This window comes from Pithys albifrons, chromosome 3 (assembly GCF_047495875.1).
Source record: "Pithys albifrons albifrons isolate INPA30051 chromosome 3, PitAlb_v1, whole genome shotgun sequence".
In the NCBI taxonomy this organism is placed as follows: domain Eukaryota; kingdom Metazoa; phylum Chordata; class Aves; order Passeriformes; family Thamnophilidae; genus Pithys; species Pithys albifrons.
This window is the reverse complement of record NC_092460.1, coordinates 26,923,267-26,941,076: the sequence shown is the minus strand read 5'-3', so window position 1 is coordinate 26,941,076 and position 17,810 is coordinate 26,923,267. Positions and strand designations below refer to the sequence as shown.

General features: G+C 39.2%; 1 protein-coding gene across 5 annotated transcripts in view; it reads right to left on the bottom strand.

Moving 5' to 3' along the window:
• The window catches only part of KIAA1549 (KIAA1549 ortholog), a 159,103-nt gene that overhangs the window by 6,912 nt on the left and 134,381 nt on the right, over positions 1 to 17,810 (bottom strand). For 2 of the 5 annotated variants that reach the window (XM_071551096.1, XM_071551097.1), the window contains 7 exons: positions 15,712 to 15,917; positions 13,798 to 14,021; positions 12,805 to 12,949; positions 10,862 to 11,191; positions 9,938 to 9,990; positions 6,006 to 6,151; positions 4,000 to 4,154 (listed from right to left, as the gene is read on the bottom strand). In XM_071551096.1, the coding sequence (XP_071407197.1) occupies positions 4,000 to 4,154; positions 6,006 to 6,151; positions 9,938 to 9,990; positions 10,862 to 11,191; positions 12,805 to 12,949; positions 13,798 to 14,021; positions 15,712 to 15,917 (1,259 nt within the window). The remainder of the gene's footprint in view (positions 1 to 3,999; positions 4,155 to 6,005; positions 6,152 to 9,937; positions 9,991 to 10,861; positions 11,192 to 12,804; positions 12,950 to 13,797; positions 14,022 to 15,711; positions 15,918 to 17,810) is intronic. The other 3 variants (XM_071551098.1, XM_071551099.1, XM_071551100.1) reach the window with 2 other exon arrangements.

Here is a 17,810-nt window from a genome sequence, read left to right as displayed (position 1 = left end):
TTAGATAAGCCTCAAGCAGTAGCAGGGAGAGCAACCTGATGGGGGAAGAAAGGACAGCAAGGTCGACTAGAAGAGGATTTGGGAGTGAGGGAGAGGGAAATGAAGGGATTACAAAGCAGGGCCCAGGAAGAGCATGGAGGAGAGCACAGGAAATCTAGAACAACTGTGGCAGCAGTGTGCAGGAAACACAAAAATGCATGGGTCTAAGTTCCTTAATATATCTCATAATATAAATGAAAAAAATTTAAGCTATTTTATATAAAGTAGAACTAACAATAGATTCTGACTCTCTTGCACAGCTCAGGTACAGCACTTATCATTTACACAGTTAATTTGGAGAGAGAGATTAAGAAGAAAAGAGGCTTTAATAGAAGAATGATAGGTAAAGGTTTTCCAAGTAACATCCTGTCTTATTTCTAACAAAAGATACATGATTTCAGTATCAGAAAGGAATGAATGGGCCTCTTGATGGTTCAGAATTATTCACCTGGCAGCAAAACCTGAAACTAATTCATATGTACAGTGTCGAGCTGGGAAACCTGACAAGTACTTTGAGGGTTTATAGAGAAGAGATGACATAAAAATATTAAAAGCAAACATTCCTTGATACAGGAGTCTTAACAGCAACCTAAATTATGTTTGGGTTACTTCACATTGAAAAGCATGACATGATTCAGCTCCTACCTCACACTGCCCTGCATTTCTAGCATAAGAATGGTTGTAAGAGAATTATATGGGAAGTTAGGAAGAAGATTTGATGACCACAGTGGCTGTTTTTTACATTAAGGTAATCAAGGTTTTTTTAAATATCTAAGAAAAGTATGTGTTTCTGTGATTTCACATAAAACATAGAAATTAAACAGGTCTGAGAACTTTCAATACCATGCTGGTTCAGAAACCTAACCTCTTCTAAATACATCAGTAAAATAAGGAGAGCAACACCCTGAAAGGTTTTTGCAGTTTGCTGATTTTTCTACTTTTAAATTTCTTTACTAACAGAAATACACATTGGTATATTATATAACATTATTATATATATAAAAATATGTAGCTTTATATAACATCAATAAATTTTTGGTTTTTATCTAGAAAATCATGTACAATTAACAGCAGCATAAAACGATAGAAGCATCTTTATCGAATCGTCCCTCTTAAGAAATGAAGACTTACGAGATCATATTGTAAATTTGTTAATCTCCATTTGATAACTGTTGAACTCTGGCCAATTTTAACTGCATTGGATGTATAAATATATACATATACATGTATATATACGTGAACAGATAAATACAATCCACAAAACCAGATAGCTAATTAGACATAACCTGCTTTGTGCTGTCATTGAATCTGCTTCTGAGTAGCAGAAAGGTCAAGTTACGCTGTGCTCAGGTGGACCTGTCAGCCAGCACGTATCTCACAGGGGCTACCCAGGGTACGTGAGAGACAGCTTTAAGTACAGTCAGATTGTTTAGAGACTCTAGAGTGGACAGCTGGATATAGAAAAATAGAGCGAAAGGGTAAGAGTAGCTTTGGGGAAACTGCAAACCTGGAGAAGACGTGGCAGAACAGTGGAGAGCTACAAGGGACTGTAAATGGGTAGGAGGTGATGCCAGGTGGTGGAAGGGAGGTAGAGATGCAAGCAACTCCACCCATCTGTAAGAAACCTTTTCTGCTGCTGAAACGAGCACTGGCTCAGTATTGTATTTTGTGTCAGCTAAGGAAATGCTGTAATTCTCCTGGTTGCCCAGGTCTTCTGGATGGAGAATTAAGGTGAACTGATGGTATCCTGCACACTGGCTCTGGGTCAGGAGGTACAAGTTAGAGGTCCTATTCCAGCAGAAAATCAGGTACTGACTTCAGTAATAATGGGTGAAGATACTGTAAGGAAATGGGCTATTGCAGGAAGACAAATGCAGATCCCTCTCCTGTTTCCATGTGAGAAGAATGATCTAGATTCTAATCTTCCTAAATGCAGAGTTTAATTTTAGAAACTTGCTCGGAATGAGGGAACCGTAAGACTGTTTGCAAAGGATCAGCTGAATAGTGCACCATAAGGAACATGACTGTTATTAAGTAAAGCCTCATTTCCAAAAGGAGGAAAGATAAATTTAGAGCTCTGCGATAGTGAACAAAACCAAACTCTGAAGGTAATTATTTAAATACAGAAAGCTACAAGAATAAGGCTTCTTTTTCTGGAGGGGAAGAATCCTTTGCAAAAAAAAGAAAAAATTGCTCATAGGAAAAGGAAAGAGCGGGCAATAGGTGAGCTCCCCTACAAGTGAATGACATTCTGCTCAGGTAAGTTTTAGTCCATGATCTCCTCCTTTTGCTTTTTTCTAATAACTAAAAAAAAAATCACATTGCAGTAATACATGAACAGCAGCGGCCAGTGAACAAAAAGTTCCATCAAAGGCAAGGAAATCTTTAAACTGAGATGAATGAAAAGAAAGTCAACCTGGATTGAAATGACCTGAACACATGTGAAACTGTGACTGAAGGTTCTAACTGCAACCAAATCATATTGTATTGAGCCATAAATATTTGAAAGCTGTGCAGGTAACTGATGTCAAAACCAACTCTTTGAGTAAGACCTCAGATAATAAACTTTCAGTAATATGTTAGCAATTCAAGTAAATTAAACACTAACAAAGTAGCAGTTAAATGTGTATGTGGGGAACTGAAAGGACAGGCCCACAGATCCAGAAAAGTCACTTTTAGAAAAGAGAGACATGTTAAGAAGGGTCAGTGAATGGTAACCCAGAGATGTTTCTGAATATGGAACAGGAGATTTCTCATCTAAGTGCTCTTTTCGATGTAAACTGAAATCGTGATGATCTTGCACTCAAATACCACAGTTTCAAGCACAGAGAGCACATTAAATCAGGCAAATACATCTTTCAGCTTTGATAGTTAAAGTTTTTGAATAGTATCAACAGAGTTTGTATCTAGTGCACCCAGTTGTCAAAAGCTGTATGCTGCTCCTCTCAAGTTCATTTGGAGTGGAGGTAGCTCAATTCCACTAAAATTTCAAGATAAGACCATTGTGTTGCATTTCCTTTCTGCAAAGCTGTTTCAAGATCATGAAATACTACAAAGCAAATTCAAGTAGTGTGAACACACACTGCTCTAAGCATGCAAAAGGAGGAGATCCTGTCTTCGTCCCTCAAGGAGGAAACCAGAAAAAGATTGTTTAAACAAAGAAGGAAAAGAGGCATAAAGTTGTTGCTCTCCAGAGTACTACAACAAAGCTGTCACAGGCCAGTCTGCTCCAGGATGCAAGTACATCAAAGAAGGAAAGGTAGCAGGCCACTGTTTCTCTCTCCTGGAGAGGCCATATACCATCTTCAACCTCACACATCTGGTTGAATCAGAAACATCAACCTCTAGAAGTTCCACTGCCAAGAACAGGAAATCACCATGGCTGCCTAGGTAACACTGGTAAATGAATACATATTAATTTACCACATCCTGCTGACTGAGGCTAGGAAAATAACTTGTGCAGAAACACCTCTAATGTTACATGCAATATGTAGCTTACTCTTTGCCCTGACTCCTGCTGTTGCTCACTGATACAGAAGACAAAAGAACTGTATCCATACAAAGTAGGATGGTAGTCTGGGACAATTTAATTCAATGTTCCCTACTTAAAATGATCTCAAAATACAGAGGCATATTTCAAAGAAGAAATGGAAAGCAGTATCCATCTCTGCTGGAGCTCAGAAGCAGAACTGGATGAACTGCAAATAATGGTGAAGGCCTCAAGTGAGAAAAAAAAAGGGTTAGGGTAAAATGAGAAAAAGCAGTTAGAGAGAAGCAAAGGTGAAAGAATAGCAAGCAGAAGTTAGAAGAACTAACAAGGGTTTGAAGAGCAAAGCAAAGAATGTCAGAGAAGCAACTGAAAGTGTTCCAGGGGTAAAAAGTTCCAAACAGTAATGCAGGAAAAAATACCCAACATATCACTACTTTGGAAACTATGCAAATGTGTAACACAGTACTCACTGCATCTCGCCTAGCACATTCATCCTCTCCACGGTACTGGGGCCACCCTGGCCCCCCCGGCTGGCCATGCCCTGCTCTGCCTGAGGGGATCTCCACTTGTTGACCTCCGATCCTGCTAGCAATTCCCACCTGAGTGAGGTGCTGTATCTGAGAACCTTAAAAGCAAATATTGTTTTTTTCATCTTTATACACAGTCAAGTTCGCAGGGCAGACAAATGACAACATAAAACTTTGTTGGAAGCAGGAGACAAGAAGAAAATGGAGCTCTGTTTCTGTGCAATTAATAAAAATCAGCAGAAAGAAGGCTGTCAGTATAGAACAAAGAAGGAAAAGTTATGTGCATTTTGTGCAGTTCATTTGAGTGTGATGCATTTCATTTCACTGCACTGAAAGATGAGGTTGAGACACATGCATCTCAGACATGGACTACTCTTCATTCCAGAAATATGCCAGCTCTGTCCAAACAGTGTTTACTGAAAGCTCTGGCAATGCTTTCACGTAAATTACTCAGCAGCAAAGAGAAGATATTTGCTCCTGCAGCACACCTTAATTGCATCACACTAGCAAGACTCGAACTCTCTGCCCTCTGTTCCATAGCTCAGAAGAATAAAAAACATGACTATGTAAGAGTGTGGTTCTTTGAGCTTTGCTTTGTGGTTAAATATTAAACGATGCTGTCATTGACTGACGGGAAGGTCAGAAGACACTGTACCTCCTTCCAGACTGAAAGCTAACCTCCTCCTTTCTCCTTTGCCTTCCTTTCCCTCCTCTCCTGCTGCTTTCAAACACATGCAAGGATAGCTGCCACCATTAATTGCAAGAGACATGTAACAACATGCCAGCTTTCCTACTTCCTAAACTTCCTCCCACAGAGAAATATAATTTATTTTATTATTTTAATTATTAAAACAATGATTTATTATTAATTAGAAATTAAACACATTTAATCCAGAGAGACATAAAACTGTGTGTATGCACAAAAAGGGAGAAAAAGACAAAAACAACAGTGTGATTTAAGTGACAGACAGTTAGATCACTTTTATATTTTCCTATAAAAAAGCCCCAATAATTGAGAAGTTTGATATTCACACATAATTATGCTGAAGAACAGAAACTAAATACATGAATTACCTTCAAACTTTAAAGCAGAATACATATGAACATTTAGATAATAGTGTGAATCAGAGAACAAAACAACCATCATTGAACTGTAATAGTCTCTACATTCCTACCATTTTCATTCATTTAAAGGGAGAGAATAGGAATTATCAAAACCAGGCTTCAGACACGAGTATATGAGCGTATTTCCAGCCTTTTTTAATTCTCCAGGAACGAAACAGTTATCTGGGAGAAAACTAACTGTGACATTTGCATAACAATATAATCTTTTATTCTTAAAAATCAGTGTTTGCTACTTAATTGACATGTGATGTTAGCATCTTATTCATGATAGCATTGATGAGTGCTATGGAAATTATCTCACAACCAAATCAGAGAAGGTGATTTCACATGGGACAGGAGCAATGGATAATACATCTAGAACTAAGAGATGCTATTTTCATGCAATTTGAGGAAGAGAAATGAGAAGCACAGACATAGGAAAGCAGAAAATTTTGCTATTTTTAGCATGCTGATTTGGGATGCATCTATTAGCTTATTTAGCTACAAAAGAAGTAGCTGGCAGTGGAAAGTCAGCACACACTGTACTTTCTAAAACAAGTAATTTTTCATTCTTAGAGAATGGGGTTTTGTGAAAATAGCTTTGTGATAACCAGTGCCTGTAAGATACTAAAAAGGCGGCAAAGCACTGCCTTTTTCTGCAAGATCCTGAGGATGTGAAGTTAACCTCACTTTGTGATCCTTTTCTTTTGGGCAATGAAGACAAGGACCACATATCACATGTAATACCTGAAGGAGAATGATGTCTTAATGGTGACCTTGGCGTGAGAGTAGATACAGAAAAGGATCAGTTATTTTAGTACATATTCAACTTAAATGAAGTGTACCTGCAGTGCTTCCAACTGGTCGTGGCCGTGCCACTGATGGCATTTCCTCTGAGTACATCCCTCTGGAGGAATACTGAACCTCAGGTGGCGGCTGCTCCGCGTGCATTAACTCTGCAGGCTGAAGAAAACCTGGACCAAAGTTCTGCCTGTGGAAAAGGACTCAAGATTAAAATTAGTGAATTTCCTAACTAGAAACAATAACATAGGTGTACCTCATACAACAGCTCTTTATGATGTCTTTTAATGTATACTGTAACCTTAAATGTTCAAGAAAATATTTACACCTGAAGATTGTACTCCTCCCTTATGATCTGCATTGCACAGGAATAGTGTAACAGAAGTTTACAGAAGTGTTTTTTCACATGCTGCAGTCTCCTTGATGTAAAAAAAAAGTCCACAGATCTGGAGATCTTGTTTTCCCTCGGGGAAAAAAAGCATCTTCAAAACAGAAAAATGGGACTTCAGTAGTGATGCAGTTGCTTACCTCAGCAACAAAGCCTAACTACTCTTGACTTTCTGGGCACACAGTTTTGGTCTAAAACAAACCATACAAAATGCCATTATATGTGTATTTCATGAACAATTATTACTTCATCAAGCATTCCGATAATTTTTCAGGAAATTTTCAAATCTTTTGCTCTTAAGGATTCATCAAACTCCTCAAAGCTGTAATTAGCACACTATGAAGTGATGCAATATATACCAAAATTAATGTTTCCTATAAATCAGGCTGGTGCTGGTAGTAACTGTAACATATTTACCGAAAGAGTTAACAACAGAAACTGTAATCAATCTAACTTCACTAACTGTGCCAAGGTAATTGCACTTGTAAAAGAAACCCTATAATTCACTCACAACAAGAACAGAGAGGGAGATGGAAATGCTCCTTTTCCTATGCTTCTTATTAACATATCTTAACCCTGCCAAGACGAGATTATATTTTAAAAGACTGATGGTATCTGACTTTTCAGGGGTTATCGATTCCTATCAATATAGTGGAAGTGTGGATGCCCAAACTTCAGGTGCTTACTTGGCTCGTCTCTCAGACTCCAGATATGATCAGAGACGCTCCTCAAGAGGCATTCAAAGCAAAAGATCTTCACTAAACCACTTTCTGCAGAAGCCTCTCACTGGTGAGTATAAATGAGACAAACATCCTAACATAGGCACATGAAAATTACAAAAGGGAGGACTAGGGATGAGTTTTATATGCCTTGTACCACAATGGCATCTAAGGCCTTCTAAGATTACAGACTGCAATGTATCCTGTTCCTCAAGACCTCAATTTTACATCCCTTTGTTTTACAGGAAAATCCTGAGACTGCATCTAATTCAAACTATTCTTGTTTTGTGCTTTATTTGGAAAACTACACACCTTTGTATGACAGCCAGAGAGAAAAGCAACCTGACATAATAGTAAATTGCCTAATAAAACCAATTAAGAGCCTATTAAGGCACAAATGAGTAATTATAAATTGAAATACCAGCTATGTGGAATATAGTATTACTAACTGGAGGAGATATAAGGATTTTAAGCTTTAACAGTCCCATTGTGGAAGTGCTAGAATTTTCCCAGCTCCCTTACATACAATCCCACCTGCCCACTCAGCACATCCAAAGGAAACCATTTCCAACTACGACTATGAACTAGTTAAAAATAAATGCTTCAATGGGTAGGTAATGTTTAACGATACCACTTCTGTTATGTTAATCACTGTAATCAGTAAAGGATGTGATCATCTGGCCTTTTATGCCTGCAGTGCTGAGCTGGAATTTTGAAGCCGATGAATTACTACAATTTTTTGATGTTTTCTAAAGAAAATATTTTTCCAAGAGTACTGCAAATGTATTATTATTGTGCTAATTTTTCATAGGACAAGAAATATATTCCTTATTGCTGATGTGTTTGTACTTGAAAGGTGTGTTTAAATAAACCTTCACCCTCTCTTCTCAATCTTTTTATAATAGATAGATACAGCTTCTCTTCAAACTCAGAGATCAACAGAAGAGTATAAAACCAGGATACAGCTCTACATCTGTATCATACAGGCTTTCTAGTGCTCCTTCCAGACTGAAACTCAGCTTTTGATTTTTGCACATCCAAAAAAAGAAAATTAATCTCTAGTCATTTAATTAAGTGGGGAGATACCATCCCAAAAATCAATTTTACACCACTAACCCACTATGGCTAAGTAGCTCTATCTCTGTTGCATGATGCAATATCCATTTTCTGGCAAAAACTCTTCACTGTGCCTTTATGTTTGCCTAACTGTTATGTGACCTAGGTATTTTACATTTATTTTTTTTCCCCCAGGTTGGTTCCACCCCATTAAAGACGCTGACTGCATTAGTACAGAGAAGAGAACAGTACACTCACCCAACTATTATTCCATGCACTGGATATTTAAGCCAATGGACTATGACATTGACACATGCCACCTAATCACACTGACCTCAGGTTATTTTTCCTTCTCCTAATTGGTGCAGTGATTCTATCAATTTGTTTATCATTATCTTGCGAAATTCAGAATAACTCCTACTGCACAACCATGACAACTCTTTCCTTGTTCTCTATTGACCAAGCTTTAGGGAACTTTCTATTGTAATTAAAATTTAAAGGAATTCTTTCTGTTAAGGTCAACAACCTTGCAGATTGTTAACTTAATCTGTGTGCACTGGCCAAAGCCAGCATTTAAACTTTCAATCATGATGCAATTATTTTGTGATTTACACAAATTCAGAGTGCCTATGTCAAAAGGTGATAAACTTTTATAAAAAAAACCCCAAAACATACATTGCAAAGACACTACCCTGCTCAGGTGTATTAATATGGGCTACAGCACTTTGTGGCTAATTATCACATTTTCCCTGACTGTGTAATGGGCCAACAAAGAGAAAATCCTCAATACCGATTGGTTATTCTTTGTATTGGCAGTCTCAAAGCTCACAATCTGCAAGGTAACCTAAATTATGAAAAACACACTGCATGTCATAGTGTGTTACACTGTATGTACACTCCACCCACACTGAAACTGCCACCTCCAGCCAAGACCTAAGTAAGAAAATATGCTTAGAAATCCCTTTTCTACTCGGCCCTTTCAAATCAGATTGCAGAAGAGTAAATAAAGGAAAGTTCTTCATATCCATTTTTCCATCAAGTTTCGAAGGCAGTGAAGACTTCAGGTTAAATCTAATGAATGCCACGAATACTGGTGGGACTTCATCACATATGCTGAGCTCTAAGAAGGTAATGAGAGAGCAACACAAAGCCACCCTTTTACCACCTTGGCTGCAGCAGCTGGGAGAGGGTGAGACAAGTCTGACCACAATGGGTACCACAACTCAAGAGTCCACCTTCACATGTAGTCAAAACAGACACCAAGTGTGAAATTAACAGTCACCTGGATAACCATTTTCTTCTCATGACACAATTCTCCCACAGCAAGGGCAGGAGAAGATGGAAAAATTGTTCTTTCCCTGATTTTATAAGATTAGGGCTCTATGAAGGTCACCATGCTTTGTCATTTGTTCTCAGATTGGTTAAAAATAGAATGAATCTGTTATCCATATGAAAGCTTTTGCAAGTGAGTGTTGCCCTGAGGACACAGAAACAAGATGAAAGTCAGAGCACTAGGAGAATTACATGCATCTGAGTACCAGTTTCAGGCTTTCCAAAAGCTGAAACTCAGTGGTTTGCTGAGTATTTGGATGGATATCTCTACAGCCAAGGGGATAGAAACACATTTCTTTTAAACACATTCCATACAGCATATGTCATTCATGGTACATAAATAAATTACACAGGCCAGATCTGGACTCCTGTTACTTCTCATTTATACAGTACTTTGCATAAAAATAGGCCAGTGACAGTAAGAAATCTGGAATAATCACAAGGTAAAAAATAAATGATAATTTTATAGGTGAAAGGCTACCTTGGTATGAGACCTGGTGCTGTTGGCGGAGTCATTCCAAATTCCATATATCTCTGTCAGAATGAAAAGAAAAACTGAAATTAAAATCAAAATGCACTCCCTGGGAAGTCCACTGTCAGCCTTCTAAGTGATGAATGGCAGAGATCACTAGGCCTGTACCTGTGACTTGATGGCAGCCGTAAGAGCTTAGCTTTACAAACACAGAAACACAAGAAGATCTGGGAATTACTACTACAGTGAGCCACTGTCTTGATGAAAGTCTTAACTTAAAAATCATCCAGAAACACTTTTCTCACATGCAGAAGATCAAGAGCTGCTCCAAAGTCTACTTCAGTGAAAACTTTCAGCAAATCAAGCTTTGCATTTGGAAATCTCTTTAGACCTCAACCAGCATTAGACTGCAGGAGAGAGACCACAGGGCTCAGTCAACAGAACTAGAGATGATCTAAAGGATTATCCATGTGTCTCAGTGCTCGATTAAATGCAAAAAATCATACACAGAAATACTGCTTCCCTATCCCTCACCTCCTGAATGCATTTGGATGCCCTGATGAAAAACACGACCTAAGCCAAATATGTTGTTTTTCCACTGTCAAAAAAGGAAGCACCACATATATTTAAAAAAATAAATTTTTACTTTTGGACATAGCAAGACTGATGTGTGAAAAATCCTGAGAACAGAAAAGTTATCCTAAAGGAGAACTTCAATCTTCTCTTGTGGTTGAGATAAGAAGGGGAAAAAGAATCCAAATAGCTTCAAAAGCAAATTCAATATCTTGTGATGGTCACTTCTGAATTCTCCTGATTCCAGGCACTGTTTCACATTTATGGTAAGTTCTGACACCAGGGGCACAGTAACAGTGACTGTGGCTCAACCGGTGCCAACTGCCTGCCCAGAAAAGCCTTTTAAATCACATCACTCACATTAAATGGGTTGTTTATTGCCTGAGTTGGACCATAAGGTGATCCCCAGTGGGTGCATGTGGTTGCCCTCCCTGCTGGAGCAGGAGTGCTGTTTACCGGCTGTCCTGCAGAGACCCCGGGCGGAGCCACGGCTGCGGAGTTGGCTGCTTGGCTGCTGGGAGCCACCAGCGCGAAGGCGTCGTCCAGCAGCGAGTGCATGGTCTGCCGAGCCTCCTCAATGGACGGCTGCGGGGGCACGTACTGTGAGACCGGGTGGGAAGGTAAGCCAGGGAACTTCCCCAGGTCAGCTGAAGATGATGTCTGAGGTTCAGGAGGCAAGTCTGGATCAGACTGGAGGAAATGGAAAGAAGGTGAAGGGCAGCCACAGAGAAGATCTAACCAGCCAGCTTCCAAAGTCTGAGCAACACTGTCTTCCCCAGAACCATAGTGAGAGAAATGGCACAAGTGCTGGTGGTGGACAACACTTGCCCCTTACCCTCCTCACTTCTGCATGCACATATGTATTCACATACATAACATCAGCTGTTCAAATACTTCATTCAGTGTGATCTCAGATAAGGCAGCAGTTACTGCAGGAATTACTCAGCTATAGAAATCACTGTTTGCAAGCACATAGTGAAGTCATGCACATCTCCACTCAGAAAAAGACAATCAGCTCCTTCTACATCTTTGACTTCTCTGAAGCTTTTGCAGTTTCAAGAAATTAATTCAGTCTTTAGCTTATAACTGACCACATCAGCAGTAACATTAAACAATTATTACCTCCTAGAAAAACACGCAAAGGAAGCTGTTATGAAACTAAGTGGTTACCTGCATGGAACTTGAACTTGGGTGCATCACCTGAATGGGATTTGTGTAAGTGCTTCATAACAGCAAAGCCTGAGGCATGCATCATAATTACTACCTGGGATCTTACCACATGGGCTTATTGTTCATCGGCAAGAGGAAATTAAACGAGCTTTGCAGCAGCAGACTTATTATCAAAGCTCATTCTTACCACTGCATGCAGACTGCAAAATCAGTCGTCAAGAGGCACAAGCCTCTACTTTATTAGGAACTTGGCATTCTGAGCACTGTCTCACTACAGATGCCAAAGGGGCTAAGCCTGCTGTGTGACATGTCTTAATTAAACAGCTTCAGATGATAATTCATTCTGTTGCAGCATGACATTAAAATCATCACACTCATGTTTGAAGGCAAAAGGAAACTACAGACATGGACATAGTAGTCACTTGACTGCATATGCAGCTAATTGTGAAATTTTTAAAATCATTAAACCATCTTTCAAGATGAAAACTGTCCAAGGGTTTCCAATATTAACATTAGGCTTAGTGAAGTCTGCTTAGAAGTGGTTAAAGACGCCTAAATACAGTTTGTGACATGGATATGATTGAACAGAAGTATTCTCCAGGGCCTGCTTTTTTTAGACAGGAAACAAAATTAATTTTCAAGACATTGCACTAGAATTGTTTCAAGTTACTGTAGTACAAAGACATGTTTCTCTTTCATTAATAATTAATTCCCACATTTTAAAGATGAGAAAATTTCTCACAAAATGAACTGAGTCTTCCAATCTGCGAGAGCAAAGGATGAAATTTTCTGTTACATATGAATATATAACACCCAGCAAATTGGACTAGAACGAAACTATGTTTAAGATATTGTGGAACATGCCAAGCACACTTTCACGTGCATAACACAGCGGCAATAATGAAAACCAGGTTTTGGTTCTTGGCCTCTTTAATATCAATGAATACTTGGCAAAATTTTACTGCTTAAAAGTGACAGACTGTCAATGAAACCCTTATTTCACTTTGATTTACATGCTAACTGTATGTCACTAAAACTGGCCATATAGACCATAGTCAGAAGGCCAAAAATCTCCCAGTGTCATAACCGTCATGATTATCAGAACATTCCTGCCTTTCAACAGACATACATACAATATATGCAGAATTATTGACTCCTGGAGGCCTTTTGTATGTCCCATCACTGTCAGTTGTGATTAACCTGTCCTTTTCAGCATCAATTGGACTCCCATTTATCTGATGGCGTCGGCGCTGCTTGGGAGAACGTTTTGCACGAGAACTTAACAGGAGGAAAACAAAAAGCAGAGAGAGAGAAAAAGGTAATCACGTTTAGCAATTTTTACTCTCATCCCACTCAAGGTTGAACTCAGCCCATTCCCTCCAAGTCATCCTTGGCTCAGCACTGTTTCTCTTCCCTTTCCCAGTTTTTCATGCCAGTCCCATTAAGTAGCCTCAAATCACTTTCCTCAAACCTCTCCTAATAACATTCTCCTCGGCAACTCTCCAAAATGTCCAATTCCTCCCTCAAAGTCTACAGTGTCACCTCCCTTCTGTATTCATCTGTCAAAGTTGCCTGTGCTCCAGTCCCAGCCCCCAGTGCCTCTCTAGGCCTCGCTGATCAATGTCTGACACATCTGCTGCAGCAGAACAGACCACACTGCCAAGAAGGCTCTGTGCTTGGCACACTGGATTGAATCCCACCAGGCAAACCAGCTAAAGAACCCACACAGCTGGAGAAAAGCTACTTTCTATCAGTGCCAAAGCAGCCACAGGGTACTAGTGCTCCAGGAACAAAGTGCCAATATTTATCAACCTTGAACAGAATTATTCAAGGAAATGGCAGAGAAAATACTAAATTGTTTTAAGACAGTTTGATACATTTGGGCTTATTTTTCAAGAATTCACTGTTGAGAACTTGTAAAAAAGTAATTTGAAAACAAAACATACTGGCATATACTGAAATAAATCAAAATGCTTAGAACAACCCAGTCCTTCTCACCTAGATAACCCAAATTCAACCAGTGATCAAAATGATTTTAAGCTCTGAAAGTTAAGAAGTACAGTTTTGATGTACTTTGGGCCCTGACTATAAAAGAAAACTGTTTTTTCCGTCTTTGAAATCCATACCTCTTCCTGGGCTCTATGAAGACAGTAGGCACACTGCCTCCAGGGTCCAAGATCTTGTCAATCTGCATCTGTGCCTTGCGATATATTCTGTGCTGCTCTTTGGAGTCAAGCACCACCACATCATCCACCACCGGAAACTCATAGTGCCCTTTACGCTTGGCACGAAGACGAATCTTATTGCGGTGATGCTCAATCTCAGATTTATGCCTCAGGGCTGTTTGTATCTTAAAGAAGGAAGGCAAAAAAAAAAGAAAAAGGGAATTGTATTTTTCATTTGTATATTTTGCAAACTGGATTTTGGTGCTCTTTCTCCCTACCTCTCTCATCCCCCTCCCTGCCCCAGATCTCTGAAGGACTACAGTAAGTCACACAATTTACAAACACACTTTCTTTCTCTGATATTTTGCAGTACCCTCATTGTCTCCCCAGGTAGATGTACTATTATACACAACACAATTGCCAGCACAGCAGGTGCAATTAGAGGGAGGTGGCAGTTTGTTAACAACAAACTCCTGCTGTCTGACAGAAGTGACACTGCTCTGAAAAAATAAGATTAACCAGTCTGTAGTTAGCTTTGCCTGTCAAACAGAGGTACACTTAATCAATAGTGCTGAAATCTGTCACCCATTCCCTTTAATGACCTTCATCACCTATGAAGCAAGAACTTAAAGAACTAACTGAGCTTATAACTCAGTGCTTCTGCTGAGCGTGAGAGGCTGCCATAAGCTCTGCAGGAATGTAGGACCAACACAAGGGCCCAGTTCCTGGATGAACATGTCACTATCAGCTCTACATCTTCCTGTATGCAGACTTTTTGTGCCTCTCTCCCACCTTTTTTCAAATCTCCTGGAGTGCATCTCATTATCTAGGAAAGCTATCATAACACCCAATTTTTAAGTCCTGGCCCAACACTCACTGAAATAATTCTTATCAGGGGAAAACACTTGAGCACTAGGTCAGGTAGCAACAACTGCTCTGCCTGCACAGGACTAGTTCTGGAACACATTTGCATCGGCAAATTAAGAAGCAAATAAAAATTGATTTTTGTGTATTCTTTCATGAAAATCCCTAAAAAGCATATAAGAGACAGAAGTCAGACTTACTCTTTACATTTATAGTTACAATGATACGTCTTCTGCTCATGTAATCAGATTTCTGTTTTGTGGCTCCCCTTGCCTATGTATTGTAGATATATGTATTTACCTCTCTTCCATAGGGCACTCAGAAACACAGAATCTTAACAAAGTTAAATTACAGGTTTCAGTAATCTTTCACTCTGAATTATGAGAAGATGTCTTATACCCAGCACAAAACCAGGATGCAGGTATGTGGGATGGTCAGGCAGTGTATGATGTGGTTTTACAGTGCATCACTTTCTCTCATGCCCATCCATGCTCATAGTCTGCTTACAGTAACGGGAGGACTCAGAGAAAGTGGAAAGTTTCTGCATGTTTTTGTCAGATAAACACATCAGAAGTCGACAGCAATGAATAACTTGCAAACTCACACCCCAGAATATTTTGAGATAACTTCTTTGAATAACCCACATCCTGAGATGCTGAAGATTCAGATGAATAGTGTAGAATGAAAACCAAGGTGGGCCACATGTTCCAATTCTCACACATTAATTAACACAACTCTCATAAAGTCACATCCTGGTGACTAGCACAAGGTTACTAACACCAAGTATCCTGATCATCAAATTTGCTCCTCTCTCAGTGTTTACATTTTGGTTTAGATACCTCTTAAAACCAGTTCAGATTATTTCTCTGGACAGAAACAAGGCTATTGTCAATATTTAACCCCTCAGGAACTAACAAGCAAGTCCTGATAACAAGAAACTGGATACTTTTCAATTCTTTCCTGGCTGGGCATACAGTCCTTGCAAAAACATTCAAAGCACTTTAAAAATACCTCTTTATTAATTTTGTTGGTCTCTGCCACTCGATCAGAAAGCACAGAGTTCTGAATTGGAGGTGCTGCCATGGGCTGCATAGCAATCAGCTGGATCTTGCTTGGGACCCGTCTGCTGGCATCTGAGGAACGTGACATCCTATCCACGTGTTCAAAGATAGAGGCTGAGGAGTGCTGGTCGTTTCCACTGCTGGTCTGAGGGGGTCCTAAATCACCAGAACCAATACAGAGTAAAGTAATGCTGCCAGGGTTATCTCAGTCACATGTTAAGCTCTACAGATGCTATGCTACAACTCTATGCCATGTTTTCCATCTGTGTTTCACTTGCCCTACAGGCCTTCCAGCTGACTCACATTTAGTGTACAACAAGTTAAGCCCGTGGTTTGCAAACTATAAACATTTTTCCATTATATTTCCAGAAGGTGAGCTGTCATTCTTTATTTCTGTAAATCAAGCTCCTGGCATTTGCAAACTCCTAAACTCTCAATCTACTTTATTCCATAAAAAGCTGTTCAAGCACGTACTGCTAATGGTTTCTCTTATCAGTACTTAAGGAGATGCAAATGGAGGTTCAAAGAGCAATGAAAGATGTCTGAATGCAAAATGCATCTCTTAAGGGACAGGAGTTAAATAGGAACTAAACAAAAAAATCGTTAGAAATCCACACAAACCACAAAGAATTTTACAGACATTTTACTGATTAAAGCTTTTAAAACAGTCATCTTCTCTGTGACAGGATGAATAGTTCATTTAGTAAAAAGCAAGCTGCACAAATATTGCCATGTAATTTGTTGAAGAGGTCAAACCAGCTCAAATACAGCCAGCAAAAGACAAACCAATACGTGAGGAAGTTGCACCTCAGGTCCTGCCAGCAGTTAATCACTTCATTAGAAATGGGTCACCTCCCTCAAAAGACTTGAAATCTGTAGTGGTTTGCAGTTAAACACAGATTTAATTAATTTTTTTCCCAGTTAGACCTAAAATAGCAACTATTACGTGGATAAGGCTTGCAAAATAACCTTTTGTCTTGTCCACGTGGTAATGCCACAAATTCTCAAACTGCTTTTCATCATGAAATACAAGCAATGAGAGATCAAGATTTCTGACTCTCCTTATCAAGGAACACAACAGTGTGAAGGGACATAACCCCACATACTTGCACAGGCTTCTAATAATGGGATGGGGTTCTCAAGATTCAAATCAGGAGGAAAAACTCATTTGAATATGATGCAGAATTAACTGTTGATCAGCAGACAAGGAGGAAAATAAAACAGTCAGTGCTCTGATCTATTTGCAACATGTGCTAGGAATGTGGGAAGAGGAGTGAAGACTATCTATCTTCCTTAGAAGACCACAGTAGATCACTTGCTCCTTTGCTTCCCTCTTCTAGTACAAAAAGGGAGCAGGAAAAGGAAGGAATGGTACACTTAAACTCACAGTACATTATTTTTGGTCTGGAAAGCAATGGCAACAAGTGGAGCAAAATCCTTATTTTTTAGTATTTCTCAAACTTGATCAATGGATTGTCAAACATATCCATTTATAAATGGTATCATTTATAAATGTGACTTTTCTGTATAAGTGTCATTAAAAAGAAGGTGAGCAGTTCCATTCAAGACCTCTGTGTCCCAAACGTTTTGCAAGACACACAGACTAAATGAAATATATCCATCTCCCTTCTGTAGCTATTTATATCATCTGTACTAACTGTCACCTTCACAGCCCCATCTTCCTGCATTTCTCAGCAGTGTGCAAGCATTGGCTCTCACAGAGGGGCACAAGATACATTAAACAGTTATTGTGAATCCCTCAGAGTGATTTTGTAGTCAATAGAAATCTGAACTTCTGCATCCATCTCTCCCATTTTCCCCACACATTAGTTTATTTCCAACCTTTTCACTCCAACAGCTGTTCTCCAGCTCACTGACTTCCAACGTAAAATTTTAAGATTATTTTCATATTACTTGGTTAGCAAGGTCCAACATATTCAATTACACGAAGAATTCACTCTGAATCTGTAAAAAATTTCATCCATAACTTCCCCTTTTACAAACCTAAACAAATGCTTGACAGAGGCCTCTTAGCAGAAACAGGCTTAT